At 50.0% G+C, this 19,275-nt stretch overlaps 4 protein-coding genes across 4 annotated transcripts; 1 reads left to right on the plus strand and 3 right to left on the minus strand.

Annotated features, from left to right (window-relative positions):
• Positions 1–611: 611 nt before the first annotated feature.
• PV07_01056 (uncharacterized protein) lies at positions 612–3,972 on the minus strand (the record flags this gene model as incomplete). Its single annotated transcript, XM_016387554.1, has 11 exons — positions 612–666; positions 837–1,061; positions 1,124–1,329; positions 1,368–1,716; positions 1,766–2,104; positions 2,148–2,709; positions 2,756–2,921; positions 2,958–3,298; positions 3,363–3,558; positions 3,623–3,908; positions 3,956–3,972. 11 exons carry the CDS (start codon positions 3,970–3,972, stop codon positions 612–614), a joined length of 2,742 nt encoding a protein of 913 aa, XP_016254482.1.
• Positions 3,973–11,524: 7,552 nt separating this feature from the next.
• Positions 11,525–12,984, minus strand: PV07_01057 (uncharacterized protein; the record flags this gene model as incomplete). Its single annotated transcript, XM_016387555.1, has 6 exons — positions 11,525–11,829; positions 11,927–12,026; positions 12,086–12,258; positions 12,318–12,495; positions 12,563–12,777; positions 12,828–12,984. 6 exons carry the CDS (start codon positions 12,982–12,984, stop codon positions 11,525–11,527), a joined length of 1,128 nt encoding a protein of 375 aa, XP_016254483.1.
• Positions 12,985–14,140: 1,156 nt separating this feature from the next.
• Positions 14,141–15,432, plus strand: PV07_01058 (uncharacterized protein; the record flags this gene model as incomplete). The annotated part of the gene is made up of 4 exons (XM_016387556.1): positions 14,141–14,463; positions 14,564–14,663; positions 14,738–14,997; positions 15,060–15,432. 4 exons carry the CDS (start codon positions 14,141–14,143, stop codon positions 15,430–15,432), a joined length of 1,056 nt encoding a protein of 351 aa, XP_016254484.1.
• A 2,085-nt stretch (positions 15,433–17,517) lies between these two features.
• Positions 17,518–19,188, minus strand: PV07_01059 (uncharacterized protein; the record flags this gene model as incomplete). Its single annotated transcript, XM_016387557.1, has 3 exons — positions 17,518–18,190; positions 18,252–18,666; positions 18,726–19,188. 3 exons carry the CDS (start codon positions 19,186–19,188, stop codon positions 17,518–17,520), a joined length of 1,551 nt encoding a protein of 516 aa, XP_016254485.1.
• Positions 19,189–19,275: the final 87 nt, after the last annotated feature.

Consider the following 19,275-nt stretch of genomic DNA (forward strand, 5'->3'; position numbering starts at 1 on the left):
GATGATGGGTGTAGTTTTCTTGTATGGAAGTCAATGACGCTCCATAATAGCAGACTGTTTCCAAAGCCTAGGCGATCATTGCAGAAGCAAAACCCACTCGTTGAATGGTTTCTCCTTCAGCTTTTCCGACGATATTGTACATCTCAAGTTTCTATCTTTCCCTCCTTGTTGGTGATTGTAAAAGCTCAGAGTCATCAGTCAAATCCAGTCTCGATGAGGCTCAATTTCAATCGGTCACCATTGGGCCGCCATCTTCGCTCGTGTGACCAGATTATGGGAACCATCATATTTGTAGAGAGGGTGTGCATGCACGCACGCGACAGCGGCACGGAATTGTGCCTCCCGTCACATCTTCCACATCTGGCAGACTTCTCTGCGTTGGATAACCGGTCCATTCCTCCAGCTGAATATCGTACTCGCTCCACCACCTTGAAGCAGCATTTGCACAAATGGTGAGCACTCCTCTCAGCGACAAGAGCCTTTCGTAAGTAGTATCGTCGTTGAAACTGCTAGTCCTGATCTGCTCTAGCGATTTACGCACCTGCTAACGTTCCTTGCTGAGAAGTGACGATTCTTCTGAAGAACTTTGATGCCTGAATATTACGTGGCCTCTATTTAGGTCCGAAGGCTTGTCTACTTGAGCTTGGCAAATACACTTGCATATCTCTGCTTTCGACTGGGTCAGTATGCCATGACAGGTGGAAATCCTGCTCTGGCTTTCAAAATATTGTCGCTGCCTTTCCGAAACAACTTGGTATAATACGCTGGGAACATAGCTATGCACCTGCCTCGAAACAGCCCGAAACAGCCCGACTTCATCGCCACAGAATACATACAAGGTCGTCAAAAGCCTTTTCATTGTCAGGAATTGCTCTGGCAGCGTGTCTTTGCGGAGCTCTCTGTAGAGACGTTCTACTTCGCTTTTCCAAGAATCTGCTTCGAGCTGTGCAGTAGGTCTCGTGCGCAACGCCATTGAAAGCTTGAACACAGACCTTGCATATTCGCTGGTCAGCTGATGCTTCTGTACTCCTGAAATGACGACTGCATGTTCCAAGGCGGTGCTGCATGACATGGTCAGTAAGGAATTTAGGTACCAGTCTATTTTTCATTAAGTACCACGTACATTGATTCTTCATTCTGGCCAAGGTCCAGAGCGGTGCAGCCGATTTTGTACACACATGCCCCATGGAAAACATGAGTTGGTGCGTGATCATGTTGCGTCCACACATCCCTTGCTTCCTCGAAGCTTTGTTTTGCAGAGGAATACTCGCCGTTGCGAAAGTAAAAGTTACCAATGGCGAAGTGAGTGCTGATGTCAATGGTCAATCTCTGGGAATCTGTGTTACTAGTTAGAAGGATGGACTTACAATGCGAGCATAGCCCAGTTTTCGGAGGACTCCAGGTTTCTTTGTATACCATTCGACGGCCTCATCGTACTTGTTTGTCGATGCCGTGGCATTTCCCATGTTGTTATATGGTCCAATGAAGTTGATTGGATCAGAGCTCCCGTACGTCTCATACAAGCCTATCACGTCTTTGAGCAAGTTCTCACTAAGCTCAAGGTCACTTCTGTGTAGCCACATAGTACTCGTTGGCACCAAGATAAGAGCAAGCATAAGCGGATTTTCAGCTCTATCGTCCCAAGCGTTGTAGCTGTCGCGGGCGACGTTGACAATGTTCGCCAGCTCCACGTATGATCCAATCTCGAGAAGATACCTGGGCTTTCATTAGCTGAGTTGGCACCAGCTTTTAGACTGCAATCTACCTTGCACAGTGAGTAGCCAATTGAATAAAATCCAGAGTAGGTTTGAGAGGCTGCTGGCCAACGCTTTCTCTTTTGTACTGCTCGACGAGGCTTAGGACGTGTTGAAGGTACTTTTGACATCTCTCCCACAGATTGTACATCTGACCTATCACTCTCGGCTTCGCTGGAAATACGGCATTGAGTCGCTTGGCGGCATTCCCAAAGGATTCCTGACGATCTGCCACGCTCATGTGATACCTGAATTGAGTCTGCACCAGGCGATGCAAAGAAAAATTGCGGGTTGTTCGGTCTTTCTTGATGAGAGACAGGTTCAGTAGCGTTTCGACAACTTCCGAGAAGCTACGGAATCAGCCCGGATTCGAGACAGGGACTGGCAACTTACTCAAATTCGTCCAACAGAAAGCTAAGTGATTCTGGGAGATTCGACGGATTCGAAGTTTCGAACAATGCGTATGGAATCTCATCAGGCATCAACCATGACATTATGCCAAGCAAACTAAAAGCAGGTCGGTCGAGCGATTCGAACGAGAGCTTCCAGACAGTATCCAGTCCTGCACCGCGTCCTGTCGATGTGAGAAATTTCTGCATGTTTTTGTCGTACATCCGGATAAAATCGCCAATGGACCAAGCTCGTCTGTGTATGAGGCCGGCCATCTGACTTATAGCCAGGGCGTGTCCACTCAGTCTTTCCGACAGTTCCAAGGCAGACTGTGTCTCAGCGTTGTTGAGATCGTTAGCGATGTCCATTGAGAGTAAATGAATCAGGAATCCAGACCCCTCCGAGGGATCAAAGTGAGCCACTTCAATTCCGGCCTCGGCTGGCTCGAAAGCAAGGGCATGGTTTCTGGTGGTGATAATTATGGAACCACGAGAAGCCATGGGCCAGTACTCCAGTAAAAGGTTAGCATCTTCGGCATTATCGAAGATAATTAGCCACTTCGCGACTGACAGTGTCAGATACAGCAGACGCCGCTAACTCGAGAAGCTTACCTGTTCTTTGTAACCAGCTGAGGACGAGAACACGGTTCTCTGTATGCTGTTGAGGCTTCGCGTTAGGAATTTGTAGTCTGATGGCAATTTCGCTGAAGCTTTGCGCTATGGCAGTGGAAGTCTGGCTGTGCACCCAAAATATAGCATCCAATTCTTGTGACTTCTTCTGAGCATATTTGAGTGCCACTTAAGACTTCCCTACTCCTCCCAGGCCATACAATGCCACAGACCGGACATCACCGGATGTGTCATCCAGTAGTTTCGCGTGGAATATCTCATCGATCTTGGCCATATAGGCATCGCGATCGAAGAAGCGGGTGTTTCTGACAGCAGGAAGGACGATACAAGGCAGCTTGACGTTTTCAGAGAACGTTTCGGGTGTGATTGAGAGCAAACTCTGGAATTTGGCGAGCTCTTCGGCTTGATGATTACATTTGGCAAGCTTTGAGAGGCGCTCAATCCGCCCGAAGGCTTCGTCGATGGCTTGAATGGTGACTTTGTATTGCTGGTTCAAAGGCCGCCAAGCTTCGTCATCGTTATGGTCTCAATTAAAGGACGATTAGCCAAAGTCTTCTTTATGGTTCGCAGGCACGAGAGAAGACATTACCGAAAGTGCCACCCCTGAAGAACTTCACGACTTCGCTCAAGAAAAGGAGTAATTCCATATGCACTTCTGTAGCAATCTCTTTCTTATGGTGAAGGTCGGCCGAGCTACTGTGCCCGTTGAACAGCTCAGCCTTGTGGCCGAACACCTTTAGCATTCGTGCCACGCGGAATAGGGCGTTTTCTGTTTGAGAGGCCAGCTGGTAGGAAGTTAGCGACTTTAGTCTAAACATAAAGAAAATGAAGCTGGATGGGGGAGCAGACTCTAATATCCAGCCACAACAGTCCCCAGAAGATCGAAACAGAAATGTGAGATTCCAACATAGTCACAAAGCTTGAAGATAGCTTTTCCAGATGTGCGAGACTGGGTACCAGCATCGCAAGTTCTGATGAGGCAGCATTGTCGGAGTACCCACTGCGTAACTCGCTGATCTTCTGTCGCACAGTTTGCGGACTCTCAATCTCTTCGACCTGCTTGAGGTCATAACGCTCAAGACTCTTTCGGCATCGTGACATAGTCTGCTGCCATTGCTGAATGTAGATTTCATCACTAATAGGAGTCAGGAATCTTCTTGATCACGCTGTCGACGCACCCACAATTTCTCTCCCTCCATGGTTTTGAGTTAGTTTTCTGAAGAGACCTAGACAAGATTGAGTTCAGGCTAGTGGGTGCTTTAGCTGCCGCGGCTCCAAATATTTGACGCTACTGCTTTACGGTGTGACATGGAACCTGGCTCACAGATAAGCAGATGAAGGCAAAACAATCAGAGATGAAAAACGTAGGTATTTGACCACATACTATTACATCGTCTGTCCCCAATTTGCATCATGGGTAAAAGCCATTATTGCAAAGTCTAGAGAGAAGTCCTGGGGCACGAGAAGCCTCGATCTGACCTCGCAGTGCTTAAATGCATCCAGCTTAACACGTTGCCCCGCACACATGCAATTTCCCATCTACTTGGCGTGATAACTTGCGAGTGTGGCATTGCCATCAAAGTGCAATCTTTATTATACAGTGTTTGCTCGAAATCCGATGATTTTGGAGCATTTCCCAACCCTGGAACCTGGCCAGCTGCAACTCTTCCCGCAAGATTCATCGCAGGCACAAATGAATCCCGACCCATCCACTGTATCTTCTGTCCGCAATGGAACGGATGACGCTGAAAAATTCGTGTCCCCAGACGAGCATTCGCTGCTCTTGCCTCGAAGACCATCAGCGGCAAGGAATACCGATGAAGCAATACCTTTCTCTCGATCCTCCCTCATTCAATCAGGTTTCCGACTATCAAGAAAGACTCTGTGCTGTCTGTGCAGAAACAATTGGCGCGATTTCGAGGCTGGAAGTCCTTCTTTGACACTCTAGCTGGTATGTTGATACTCATTTTATAGGCCACTTTCGAAAGCTCATCAAGTCTAGCACTGCTTGCAGCTCTTCCAATGGGCCGACTGGCAGATAAAATGAGTCACTCCCAGCTGTTCGCATTGATCTTGACTGGGTTTTTGGCGAATCATGCATGGACAATCGCATTTGGTAAGTCAGCACGTAAGTCAATCTGGATCGAGCTAAAATTGAAAGCATCACAACAACACTTGCCTGTTCAGTGGATTTGGGCGTCTTCTATATTTACACTGGTAGGAGGTGGCAGTTACGCTGCCGAAATGATGCTGAGCGTTATGCTCTCGAGTACGTGCAGAGTGCATGATCGGTAGGTTCTCCGCTCGAGCTTGAAGACGGCATAGTGTCTTGACGGGATCAGAACAAGGATATTCTACTACGACTATGCTTGTTCATATTTGCCGAGCTCATTGGTTCGGGGATCTCTGCCTGGAGTGTCGGTATATCTCGACAATTACCGATATATCTTGGATTATTCTCTTTGTTATTATGCTTCGCAGTCACTGCTATCATTCCGGAAATCCACGAAATGTCCGTCGAGGCACAGAGCCCCGATGTCAAGGCGACAGCGGATACGATATGGCCAATGAACAGTCAACGTGACGCCCAGCAAAGAAATTGGTGTCGGTTTCACGAGGAGGTTTACATCAGGCTTACTCTCTTCCAACAGTGTAATATGCTGCTCGCCGCCCCAATTTTCTTTATCACGACTTTCCGGGGCATATCCGTTCACATGCTTTTACAATATGCCTCCGTTAGATTTGGGTGGAAGCTATCTCAGGTTGGTGACCTGGCATACTCATGACCCTTGCTTATTCTCCGTAATTTGGACCAATGCGCTTGTCAGCGAAGTCGCCCTTGTCAATCTTGTCCTCTTTCTGGTCGGCCTCCCTTTTGGTCTTGGAATTATCAGATGCCAATTCAAGATCCACGTCCTAAGCCTGGACTTGATTGTTCTCCAGCTAAGTTTATTGTTGTTAGTGCTTGGATCAGTCCTTATTGGTCTTACCTCCACCTCCACGAGCCTACTTGATGGTACGTTTGGGGACGGTGGTCGATCACACATGCCATACTGATACAGCTCAGCAACGCTGGTTTATGCTCTAGGCTTTGGAGCAAGAGCGACACTACTGTCACTGATAACAGCAATGTTCCCAGCAGAAACTAGAGGTAGAATGTACAGCTGCATTCTCCTTATAGAGCAGGCCGGCATGCTCCTTGGGGAGACGTCACTGCAGTATCTCCCTCGCATATGCGCTTGGTCTATCCAGAGGCTGGCTTGGCCTCTCTTTTATTATTTGCGCCGTAAGGGGTATGTTCCAAAATCTTAAGCCAAGCTAAATCTTCTAGTGCTGCTACTTGATTGCTTTCCTTTGCGCTTGTAAAATTCAATTGAAAGATCTCCCTCAGAACAAGAGGGTAAACATGATAGGGGCGAGAAGTTAACAACGTGTATGTTCGCACCATTTTCGTTCAGGAAAGGGAGCGCGGCCGCTTTAATCGGGCACGTGACGGAGCATCGAGGATGCCCGGCGGAGCCCGGGAGAGCGTCGTGGGAGCCACGGCAGAGTACGGGGAAGTGCGCCCGAGCACCGGGGAGGCAAGCCCGAGCACTGCGCGAGCCACAGGGGGCGCTGCCTAATGCCATTGCCTATTCGTAGGCGCCCAGTTCAGGCTCAGGGTTCCCCTTTGGGCCTCACATACGATGGTGCGTAAAGGACAAGCACAACATTAGCCACCACCGCGTGGCACAGAATCAGCACGTGACAGACTGAAATCGTCCCGTCTTGGTCTTGGTTTCTCGCTTTCGAGTCAGCCTACAACACGCCCCTATTCAATCCCTCCCTTGCCCTAGGTCTGTTCTTCCCTACTACAGATCGCTAGCTGTTGAACCCAAGAGAAAAATGCCTAGACTCGACCTATCGATTTTCCCATCCCAACCTTCTTGAGACGCCTGCCACAGGCGGAAATCCCTCCAACCTACCTCTTCTTCACCTAGCACTCCAGGTCGGCCACTTTGTTTGCACCTGAGGGAATCATTTCACACACTCGATCCATCGGGCATTGGAACCCTAGCACATGGCGTTACATTCGATTCCTCTTCAGTTCGCCGAGAAGCAGTTGCATGATCAACTAGCTTTGGAGGAAACTTGTTCACAAAGGACGACGAATGGAAACATTTCAATGTGCAGGAAAACAAACATTGACCAGGCCCTACTATTTGACACAATGGAAAGTGTGGAGCAATGAATCTTGCCAGCGGCGTCAATGAAGGTCTGGTGCAGTTTCTGCTCGTGCTCTTCGTCTTGGACTTTCTCCTGGAATGTGTTCCAGATCTCTACGAACCAAAGGATAGGGGGTATACTACGACTTCCACGAAAATCCTGTGGTTGCTTCACAAAGCCCTAACCGGTTACTTGCTCGCCGCAATGGCGGACTCGAATACCGACCTCACGCCTTCCAGCAGATCCTTCTTCGTGTGTACTGGCTGCCATCCGTATTCCCGGGCGAGGTCCGCTTTGGTCAATGACCTGATACGGCGTGTCAGCAATTGGTTTCAAGACAAAATTGTAAAAGCGCCTTACGTAGATCCAAGACCCACTTCGCACACCGACGGAAACGGAAACAATACTTCGGCGGCCTGTTCTGGGGAAAGATGGCTGATTTCTTTGGTCTTCAATACTCCCAGCTGCACGCCCACGTCGGCAATGGTCTGAGAGAGCTCGAGCCAGGTGAAAGTACCATTCTCGGAAAACAGAAGGTCTTGCTCTCCGCTTACGACCCCTTGCCCAGAAACGATTCTCGACAGTAGGATGGCATAAAGCGAGCATAGGTCGTCGATGGAAACCAAATTCCAGCTTCCTAATCCATCTCCAACGACGACCGCCTGCTTCGATTTGATCGCGGCGCCCACAAGCAAAGGAACTTGGATCGTGGTACGGTTAAAATAACCTGTTCCTTTACCGAAGATCAAGGGCGACATAACACTAGTGGTCTTAACGCCCTCCCTTAACCCAGCGTCTAGTACGGCGAGATCCGACGTACGCTGGCCGAAGGTATCGACCGACTCCCGGAATCGCTGGTAAGCAAAGATGTTTTCTTTATCCGAGTATGTTCGGGTCTCGGTGAAGCCCTTGGTGATAGGTTGATTCGCAATGTTGGAGGTTCCAGATTGGTGAATGTAGTAGACCTCTTGCGCAGTCCTCACTTTTCTTTGGCCTTGTCCTGCTATCAGCGCCTCACAATATGATGGTTGGAAGGTGAAGGCCGGATCGATGATAATATCGAAACCGGCCCCGATCTTCTGGAACTGGTTGATAGCGTTGGTATCATCAAAGTGTACCACGTCAATGCCCTCCTCAGAGAGCACTTTTGCGTGCTGCTCGCTGCGAACGAGTGCCGATAGCCTCACCGAACTAAACACGATATCTTTGGATCTGAGAAGGGAAGCCAGAATCGATCCACCACTGAGGAATCATCCGTCAGAAAGTCGCAATATCAAATTGCACAATCCGAACATACATGTAACCTGAGACGCCCGTCACAAGAACCGTGGTACTCGCCATCCTTGATGTTCAGCTCCACGACTTGGAACTTGGTATATAGCTGCGATAAGACCCGATGCCAGTCGAAGAATGGGAAGAAAATTGAAAATGAGAACCCGTTTGTACCATTTCACCTCAGAGGTTTTGAATTGGTATTTTTTTATGTTCGTCCACTGGTCACCAAAGGCCAAAACGCGACCCGTGGTCGAAGAGTTCGTCCGTGAGGCGACCGAACATGAAGGGCGGCGGATCAGAGCGCATCTGGAACGGACGTGAGCGGACATGGTGGTGGATCCTCTATTGAAGGGTGCGATTCGACAGGTCGAGTTTAGATTGCTTGATAATCAATATGCTGGAAGTCCAGCAACAGAAGCTTCGTTTTGCCGAAGGACTCCTCTATCAATACATCACATGGTAGCCTAGGCCTCTTGCATGGGACAAGGGTTGATGTAATGAACATACAGGGGAATCTGTCCGATACAAGGAAAGAAAACTCCGTGTTCTCTAAACTGGATCTACAGTGAATGTTGGAACATCAGTCCCAACTCTCCACCGTCCAAGTGAACTCTCATGCCAATCTGTAACGGTAGCTGTGATATTGTATAGGCCGCTCCAAGCTCAAGGAGAATAGTTCCCTACCCCCATACATAGACATGGTAGTAATGAAGCGCTTTCTGTCCTCAGCGGATAGGTCCTGAAGAGCTTGAGAGAAGGTTTGAAATTGGAAAGCTGAGTCTACAAAGGCCATACGCTCCACGACTGTTCCAAGCAGCTCGAATTCGATCTTGCCACAGGTTGGATGAGCGCCGAGCCGACTCGGATCATCCAGGTAGTCCCCGCTTCTAAGCTGTGGCTTTTGATTCATCATTTTGTTGAATGCCACAACACTTGCTGCGTGTTCTGGGACGATTCGTACAAACAAGTATTTGAGAAACGGTATCAAAGTCTCCGGGATGGTGTCATGAGCCAGCGATGGGTCAACTGTTGGGTAGCCACCATCAAACCACTCCAATTGAACCATTCGCTCAGCCCAGCGAGCGACCGAAGGAGCTCTAGTCCGCATGAGGTACGCGGGGACTGGGTCGCGTGCCAAATGCGCCCACACCATGGTCATGAACCCGCAATCAGCAATAGTGGGAGCCGCACCTAGAAAGTAAGGATAGGCTTTGAAATGGTTGTTCAGAATGTCGAGACATTCTTCCCAGGCCTTCTCGATCACACTGATCGTTTCCTTTCGGATTCCCAGCCCAGGTAGATAGTCGGATGTGAAGCTGGCAGTCTGCTCCTTCCGTGTAACGTGAGAACGTGGGGCGACCCAATCCGCGAAAGCACTGTCAAGGAAGCCCTCTTGCCGATCTTCATAGCTCCAACGATAGTGCATGCCAGGCTTGTGAAAGCCGTCGGAGCCCAGGAGATTAATGAGATGTGCTACGGCTTTGAGGAGCGGAGTGGTCGGGATGAGGCTGCGCTTAAGCTTGGTTGCTGCTTGATGCTCAAAGTATAGGATTGCTTCAGTCGTGTCTTGCAAGATGAGTCCGTCTTCAAGTTCGATGACAGGAATCACGAAGTAGCCGATCAACGGGACTATTTCTTCGTGAAAACGGGGTTCGTTGGCGAAGCGCTCTTCAACTTGCAGGCCGGACTTGGCTATAAATCCGCGCAGTTTACCGGAGAAGGCTGAGGACGGAGCACTCCAGAAGATTGGTTTATCGTGGGATTTCCCCGTCGACAAGTACACGCTGTCGATCTTCATCTTCTCTAAGATGTCGTTGCTGAACGAAAAGTTGGCTGGTTCTGAACAAAGGGAGAGTTGTTGCGAGTAATACTCAGGAAAATTAACCCGAATGCTGCTGAAGACGAGCGGGAGCTATCTTATAGTGTTTCACCAAGCCGTTGGACTCTCAAGGACACAAACTTCGGCTTGTCACAAATGCGTGAGACCTCCCAAGGCAGAAGAGCGAAGACTCGACGGCCGGTGTTCTGACCGATAGAAGAGGTTGTGGGGAATTAAATTGCTTTCCCTGTATAATAATTGTGTGGCGTACGAAGACGGAGCCGCAGCAGCAGAGGTGGGAGCCGTGTGCAGGTGCGACGTGACATGAATTGCTAGCACCGATGCAGTGCCAAAGGCGTATAGACATGAATCTAAGTACGAATTTGGAAAGCATGCCAAGAGAAGCTTCCTCGCATTTTGAACCGCTGCACTCGATTGAACCAATCATCATCGCAGTCTTAGCGTTTTGGGGGCTTCCGTTCTTGCATCCGCTCGGGCGCCGGAAACTCTCACCGAGCTTACGGTGGCCCATCTGAAGCATTCTGTCGACAGCTCCACTGGTCATGCACCGGGGTGGTATTGATGTACCATTATTACCAGGAAGTTGACATGCTTTTCGGAAAAGACCCAGCGAGTCACTTGGCAGATTTCGATAGTCGTTGAGAACAAAGCCTGATTTCCTGTCACGGGATTCTGGAATGGAGAGCAAAGATTTCCCAACAGAATTCCTCAATCATCGAGCATCGTGGCAAGGTGATCGTCAGATCAGTCAATGTTCTGGAGTGTGCTATCACTATACCGTCGAGCCACTGGCACAAGGTGAGACTACGTAGTTTCCCTAGAGATCTTCTTTCAATAAACTACTAGTCGTACCAGGGATTAACATTTGAAACACCGTGATTGATTTAATAACTCTCATGTAGCTGCACTCTAAGTCAACGACACTGATAGCGCTAGGGTACTCATGAGATTGGAATGACCAGACCCCAATATTAGGCCCAGTATGATGCGAATTTAGCAACTAGATTCTTCGGTGAGATCCTGGTATGAGCATCAATTGGCCTAGGCTACCAGGCTCGACAATTACACAGCGGGGTTTAATTCTGGAAATGAACTTTTGGTGCGCTCTATCCCTGCCAAAAGGGGTAACTGGATAACTAATGAAGTAGGCATAGCCAAAATAATTCATAGCGTTGCGGTGTTATAATTTAGGATGACTGTGGCAAAGTGGTAGGCAGTGGGGGGTTCGCTTATATTGGCAGGCTCTCTTATAAAGCACGTTGAGTGATGTTCATAAGTTGGGTTTGAGGTACGCGAAGTCTGTAGGCTGCAGGAAATGTAGAGACAACAGACGTGAGAAGAAAGGAACGTGCCAAGTCGAAACCAGTATATACTCTCCTCTATTGCTTAGGTCTAAAGACTTCTACCGAAGCTCACGTGTCCAGACATAATCACGCCAAGCCTTCAAGACCAGCCATAACGCTTTCCTCGAGGCCTGTGTAGCCAGGCACCCCAAAGAATGACTTGATCAGGTCTTCGGCCTGATCACGCGGCTTGATCTCCATAGTGTCTTGTCCTTCATTTGGTGGAGGAGCAGGAGTATTGTCGTTGTCTGGGCGCAGCCTTCGAAGAAGATCAATCATGTCGGTCCAGTTGAAGGGCGCTGCAAACGGGAACAGCCGCTGAGATTGGACGGTTGGGTCCAGGAGAGCCGCGACGTGGACTCGCGCGTCGTCTCGAACGTTGATGTACCATTCTGGAAAAAAAATGAGTACGGTCAGTACTGACATCGGAACATATTGAAAGAATAGATAGAAATCCATCGATGGGAAAAAGGGCGGAGGGGAATATACGAGGAGGCAGTAGTTTGGTTACGAAGTCGTCTCCCTTGAGGAGTTGTCGAATGAACCCCATTGTGCTTCCGCCAATCTCGGGGGAGAGGATCGGTCCAACCTGGAGTTAGTGTCAAATATCAGAATCTGAGAATACTGTGTGTGTGCCGGTAACATTACGTTGAATGGAGGAAGAACGGTGTTAAACGCAAATCTCGGCTTATTCTTCTCGACCCATTTCCATGCCTGTCGCTCTCCTTCTACCTTGGAGGCAGCATAGACCTGAAACCCTCTAGCCTCTTGTGGTGTATCATCGCTCCAAGCAGCATTGACTGCCGCGTCATTCCAGGTGTCTTTAACAGTACATATTAGTCGGTTTCCCGATATATTTGTCAAGAGAAATCTAACAAACCTCGGTCAATGACGGTCTTGCTGCTTGATCCAATGACATAGGAGGCCGCGCAGGAAGATGTAAGGACGACACTTTTGATCAATGGCTGAGTAGCGGCAGCTTCCATCAGATTGAGGGATCCCGCCACCACTTTTGGGATCACGAGGTTTGGGTCGGGGCTGACAGAGAGATCGGAAGCCTAAGAAACTCAAGATGCGGATTAATGAAAGGCTTGAAGAGATTGTATAAGATAGAAGCCAACTCACGATATGCACGACGCCTGAGACTCCCTTGACAGCCGCGTCAAAGGAAGATTCGTCCTCCATCCTTTGTACGATGACAGTCTCAAACCTGCCTTGGCCGTATTTGTCGTCGAAGTACTCGTTCAACCAAGGTTTCTCAGCGCGAACGGTGCCACGAACATTGTACCCCTCTTCTAGAAGGACATCTACTACATGCGACGCAATGTATCCGTTGGCGCCTGTGACAAGCACAAGCTCGCCTCTTGTGAGTCTGCGCCTTGACCATGACATGTTGTTTGTCTGAAGGCGGCACTGGTGGATTCAGATGCTGGGGTAGTTATGGTTGCAGAGTCGACGACCGTGTCTTGCAGCTGCGGAAAATCAACGTTCGGATGCTGTTGTTTCTTATATTGACACTGCGGGTTCCCAAAGACTGTGAACGGCATTTCTCACGGTCCCCATCTCGGAGATCACCTTTTGCTTGCTAGGTTCGCCATTATCTGAACGATGATGGAGTCCAATTCTCGCTGAGCCTAGATCTTGTGCGATGGGTTCTCAAAGTCCCCTTCGGGCTTAGGCACTTCTCATGGGGACTCTTTGCTCGTGTATTGTCTCATATGGCGAAGGTGGCAAGGTGACGACGTAAGGTTAAATCCATTATTTTAATAAAGAAGTTCATGCAGGGGCGGATGCAAAAGCGCAATTCGGACGAGAATGGACTAGTGCTTCTAATCTTGTCGGAGATAATGCTCCCGCTTCGAGTTTGTCACGAGGCCCCCTTCCCCCAACCCCCCAAACTGTGGAGCGGTGACCTAAAGTGTATTATTTCGAATCTCTTGCTTCTTTATAAATGAGTTGGTCCCACGGCCAGCTGCACGAGTGGATTATCTGCGGAAACACAGGGGTGGACGAGGGGGCCGGTTTTCTCTCTTCGGGTAAGTCTGTCTCTTTGAAGTCGAAAACGACTGTGGCGTACTCATTTTTCGTCACCACTAGTAAGCAAGCTGCATTCATGGCTCAATTCGTAGAACTCGACATCACTGCTGCACGAGCGGCATGCGTGCCTTGTCGAAGGCGGAAGCGAAAATGCACCAAGGATCTGCGCGGATGCTCGACTTGTATCAGGTGAGCTAAGACATCACCTTCAATTCAAGCCCCGTTAGTCATGATTGACAGGGCATCGGAATGCTGACGATACAGAGGTATTGTAGACTGGGCTGTCGATGTTTCTATGATCAAACCCCACGGCTTCCATTCGTCGCTACCGAGAAGCCCTCAACGCTCGGGCAGTCGACCCTGGTCCTTCAGCATTCCACATCACCAAGCAACAACGCCACGTGCCGGACCGGATCTTACCATTTACCTGCCAGCCTAGGTGTCTCCTCGTACGATTGTACGGGGATTTGTCAGAGTGATAGCCTCTTTGCTGAGGCCATCAAGCTGGCTGGCCCGCTTGGGGACATTAAACATCAGACGTCCAAGTACTTTGCGTCCATCCATATCTGGCTACCAGTCGTTTCGCGCGTGCGGTTCTATGACGCCGTCAGAAGACTTCCGGGCGACTTATCCTCTCGTACGGCATGGATTCTACTAGGCTGTACCATGCGTATGATTGCTTACGTCCCACACGATGGTACAGCTACGGGCACTGGAAACATGAACGAGTCACTGTACAGACAAGTCAAACGAATGCTCCTTCTAACCGAGCTGGAGTGCAAACCATCCTTGGACCTAGTCCAGGCTTGGCTGTTGATGGCAAGTTACGAAATAGGCCATGGGCTAGAGTCGGCCGCATACCTGTCCATTGGGTCATGTGCACGGCTGGCCATCTTGTTAGGACTCGAACGTAAATTCGACGGTGGCGCTAATTCGACATTGATGGAGGAGAAATCCCGTACCTGGTGGGGAATTGTTATCGTGGAAAGGTGCGCAGACAACATTAATGCCCCCTCCGATAACCCTGATGCTGTGTGGTGCGAATATTATGCATTCTTCGGTCTTTTGCTTATGGCAGCGGACACGCAGACACATCAATTTGGCATTCCCCCACCGACCTTTACTCACGTCGGATCCAGAGGCCAACGGCTACCTGCCCGCGTATGATGATGATAAGTGGGATGATGGGGTGCGTAAATTTCCTTCCCGCCTGTCTCAGAAATGTTTGGAGACAATAGATCATTTTACTGACCATTTGCGGAGTCCGGCCAATCTCGTGCCTCCGTCCCAATGACAACTTCCTCGGACATTCCAGCGGGACCTTTTGCACGGGAAGTCCAAGCAGCAACTCTGCTTGGACGCACTCTCACCCATATCACAAAACCGACGCCCGATGTTGAATTCAATGTGGCAGAATCGCGCCAATTAGACCGCACCTTGACTTCCTTTCTCAGCGTCCTGCCCGCTGAGGATGTGCTCAAGCCCTGTTCTGCCTATTGTGGCGCCATGGGAATATGTACCAGGTCAGAGAGAATCAAGGCGGACGTTTGCAGGAGAACGGCAGACAATCTGACGGGTGTTACAGTGCGCTACTACTCCTGCATACTTATGAGGTGAACCACCAACACAACTTCCAAAACGACTGGCACAACTTCCCTTCATCTCAAGATGCCATAGGTTTCTGCTGTGATTTCGTCATCGAGCGGGCAGCCAAGTATACCTCGGAGCTGGCCACGGTTGACATCGACAGCCTCTCGCCCTTTGCTCCGCACGCCATCTATCAGGCTTCTGTCCTCCAATATCGATTTTTGGCCCAGAGTGGTAGTAACAAGCATACAGCTGATATCCGTCTTCGGTTGGACATGCTGGAAGAGATGTTGGCTTCATTCAGCCGGCGATGGGGCACTGCAGGTGAAGGGGTCCCCTTCCATGTTCGTGACATGCCGTTTCCTTACTGACCTCAGTTTAGGACAATTGTACCAGCGATTGCGTGGTGTTCTCCCTCTTGAAGGAACACTGACAAATAGACCGGCGCTAACCTGATCATGGCCTTGCCCTGGTAGGTGAAGGCGAGATTCGAGTATGGGAGGTCGAGTTGAGGAGACCTGCTTGCAGGGCATTATGCTTTCAGTCTGGCTGGGCGCGTCTGAGACGAGGTACGACGGCATCAGACGAATCTGCGAAAGTTTGAAAGATGCTCGGCGGTCGCCGAGTGGTAACTTTGGGAATTCGCTCTGGGTCCTCATGACGTTGTCGTTATGGAAGAAGGCTGCGCTGCTTGCTGTCGTTGACGTGTTGTTTATTGACAGTGATCATAAGGAGTAAGCCGAGAGTTTGTTCCTTCCATCTTCTTATATGCCTGCTTCCGCGAATACATTTTACGGACGAGTGCGCTCTCGACCTAGAGCATCGAGCCTGCCCAGAGCCGCACATTTCACCGGATTCGCGGCTGCTCGACTGCTTGGCCTTTTCCGGTGTCGCGTAGCTCCTCGACCTTGAAGCGGACTCACCAGCGGAGAGGCATGTTACCGAGGATATAGCTCGTTTCCTAAACGGGCCAACAATGTGGTCGTTTTGTGGGTACGTAGTACGGCGCTCAGACTCGAATCCTCTTCACCCTCGAGATCCGTTCCGATCTACGGAGTACAATACCAAATTACGCGCGTTATTCACCAGTACATTTCGGACAAACAAGGCCTCGGCAAGGGCATCTCCTAGACACGCACCCTCTGAGAGTCCAGCCGGCTGGATTGGTGGGAAAACTGCCACCCCGTCAATGCTAAGCTTTAGCAAAGTCGGAATTCCACACCTGGTGCTGTTAAGATTGGCCTTTTCTGCATTAAATGAAGGATAAATTTAGACAAGGAATAACGCACTGGGTGTGGGCTGCCGGAGATAACTTGGCGTGCTTAACGGTGTTACGGCACGAAGATGAATGATGCCGTCTTAAAGCTGGCTTAGCAATGGACTTGAATGCTCAATCCACTTTAATTGTCAATAAGACGGCCAGGCAGTCTATCACATTCAGGATACGGCGTCACACACGGACACGCCTCTGCAGCCGACCACCTTCATCGTTTCTACCCTCTCGGATGATCGCATTACCTCCTTACGTACTACGGCACCAAGCTCACTACCATCCAATAGCCAGTATGAGGAAACACCGGCACCCCTCAGGCGGAGAGATCATCGAGGGGTGAATCTACTACGTTTTTCTTTTCAGGCCGCATCATTTCTTTGCTTCGCGGATTGATGCTAATGCACCACCACAAAAATGTCAAGGTCGATGATGACGACGGCCACTACACTGTCGTTTCCTGATTGTGAGCTTCGCATGTCTTGAACCGCTGTACATTGCCCGGGTCTTTCACTAACGTCATTCGAGAATCCGAGCGCGCAGAATGGAGGCGCAGGCCAGAGCAACGAAAGCGAAGAACACATTGTCAAAAAGTCGGTGCAGAATGGCCAGATCGTTCGCACGGTTGAGATCAGCATGGCTTTGGAAGATAAGTACCCTCATGCTGGACATTCCACTCGTCGAGATTACTATCCTGGGTACGATCTTGAGATCGACTTTATACGGCCGTCGGTACAGCATGAGGGGCCGCTGGCGTACTGTGCAAACATGCAGCCACGGCCTAATTCTCCGCCTCACGGCATATTGTATGAGTGTCAATCATGGCAAAGGGGGACGCTTAGACCGAATATCCCCCCCCCCCCTCTCGGGCAAGGCACATTCGGCAAGGTTGTCTAGGTCCGCGAACACACAAGGAACAGAGCCGTCGCCGTCCATCAGCTAGACCGGCAAACTGTTGTGTGTCTCCGGGTAGATCCTTGTCCAGACCAAATTCTAATGATAATCTATCATCTGTTATGCCATTAGTAACATTTGAACCAAGGACTGCTCAAGGCGGCTCCCTTCATTAAGCTGGTCGTAGTCGTACGTACGCATCACTCCATTGACGCCGGGTTAGGCTGTTTGTTACTTGTCAGATCGTTATACCCCGGCGAGGGGACTCATAACCCCAATGGACAAGGCCAGCTCAAGCCACACAGCCGGCCGGAATCTGATATTTCGAGTTCAGCCTAGTGAAAGTCTTTCGTCCACGGTCATTGTGAATTCGATCAATCCACATTACGCTTTGCAAGCTTCGGCGAGCGTCGTCCCAGGATACATTATGCCCGACAAGTTGTGTTTGGTACGTTAGGAGCGGGGGCTCGTCTATGTTCAGCCCTATCATGCAACCCAAAATGAGCACCCAAAACAAGATTTTTGGAAGCTTTGATGATGCGAAGTCGATCTTGAGTAGCGATTGGTAGAGTCTATGACCGAGGTATCCGTGCTGTATGTTGCTGCTTGGCAATCCGAAGGTAACAACAATAAAGGCAAGCATCCCCAGTCGAAGGCTTTCGCCCAAATTGTCGCAATTCATTAGTTGATGCTGAAGTAGTCGCATCTGAATGCAGTCGATTTGGCTCTGGAAGGTTGCAACTCCCATTTGCCTGCCCTGCACCAAATGCTCATTGATCATGTTTGTGAAAAACTGAAGGTCATGAAATATGACCGCTAGCTTCGGTTCGCAGAGACCCTGGAACAATTGCATTTCGCTGGCGACTTCACTATCGGCTTGTAGCGATGGAAACATCGGGGTCCAAGAAACTTCCCCGTCAGACGGCAAGAGGTATCCCGTGTTTAAGTAGAGATGGAGTTCAAGACTAGAAACGACAACTGATTAGTGGCTTAAGAAGCATAGCAAAAAGGGTAAGCTATACCGACCGACTGAGCTTATAATCCAGTATTGGATTGTCATGAAGGTAGTGTATGCCGCCAAGAAGCTGCACCATCTTACGCAGGCCAAACAGGTGCGCCTTTGTGGCATCGTGGTCGTCGAAAAGGCTAGCGGTAAGTGCCAGTAGTGCGACATTGTAGACAGTGGATCTTTGCAAGGAGACAACTCCCAAGCTCAGTCTTTCGTTGAGCAGCGTGATGGCTCGCTGAAGGTATGACCACGTATCGGGCACGGGTGTCCGACGGTGCAGAAAGTCCTCCATGGCGAATATCGAAAACTGAACGCTACAAAGGAAAGATTCGTCGACAGTCAGCCACATCATCCCTCCAACGTCTTCTTGCTCAAAGGCTATGCAGGGTTCGACGGGGTATATGATATCCTTCAGTGACAAGAACCTGGACCCTTGTGGCACCAGTTAGATGATGTTCCTAAGCGAGACAGAGTGCCGGAGAATAACGTACAGTCACGCATGGCCCCATAAGAACAATATCGAAGCGTCAACCCAGAGGGGGAATGAGATGTCGTCCGTGGCGCAATAGGACCCGGTGAGCTCGCCCAGGCGTTCTGACTCTCTAAACATGCCTGCTTGCGCGGTTTCTCAGTTTGAGAAAACGACTGTAATGAGACAGCGGCGTCGAATGGCACAGCAGCAAGAGGAGTGTCTCCCTGTGAGTTACGCCTGTTCCTCGCTGACCGTCGAATCTGGCGCTGCGTCCGACGAGAATCGTCCCTCTTGTTCTTTCCGCGCATGCAATGACGTCGAATTCGGTCCCTTCTTATGTCTTGAGGCTTTCCCTCGCCGCCGTCTAAAGGCACAAATTCGAAGTGAGCCGGCATGGGGTCGCGAGTAACAGATGCCGGCACCGGCTTTGCTTTGTGGCGGAACAAGCTATAGGTCGTCGGTGCCGGGGGGATGGAATTCATTTTGGTGCGGATTTGTTGAAAGGGTGGAGTTGTGGGGGGGCTGGGCGCCAGAATGTGGAGCCACACAACGACCACATTGTTGGCCCG

Source organism: Cladophialophora immunda (genome assembly GCF_000835495.1).
Source record: "Cladophialophora immunda strain CBS 83496 unplaced genomic scaffold supercont1.1, whole genome shotgun sequence".
Lineage (NCBI taxonomy): Eukaryota > Fungi > Ascomycota > Eurotiomycetes > Chaetothyriales > Herpotrichiellaceae > Cladophialophora > Cladophialophora immunda.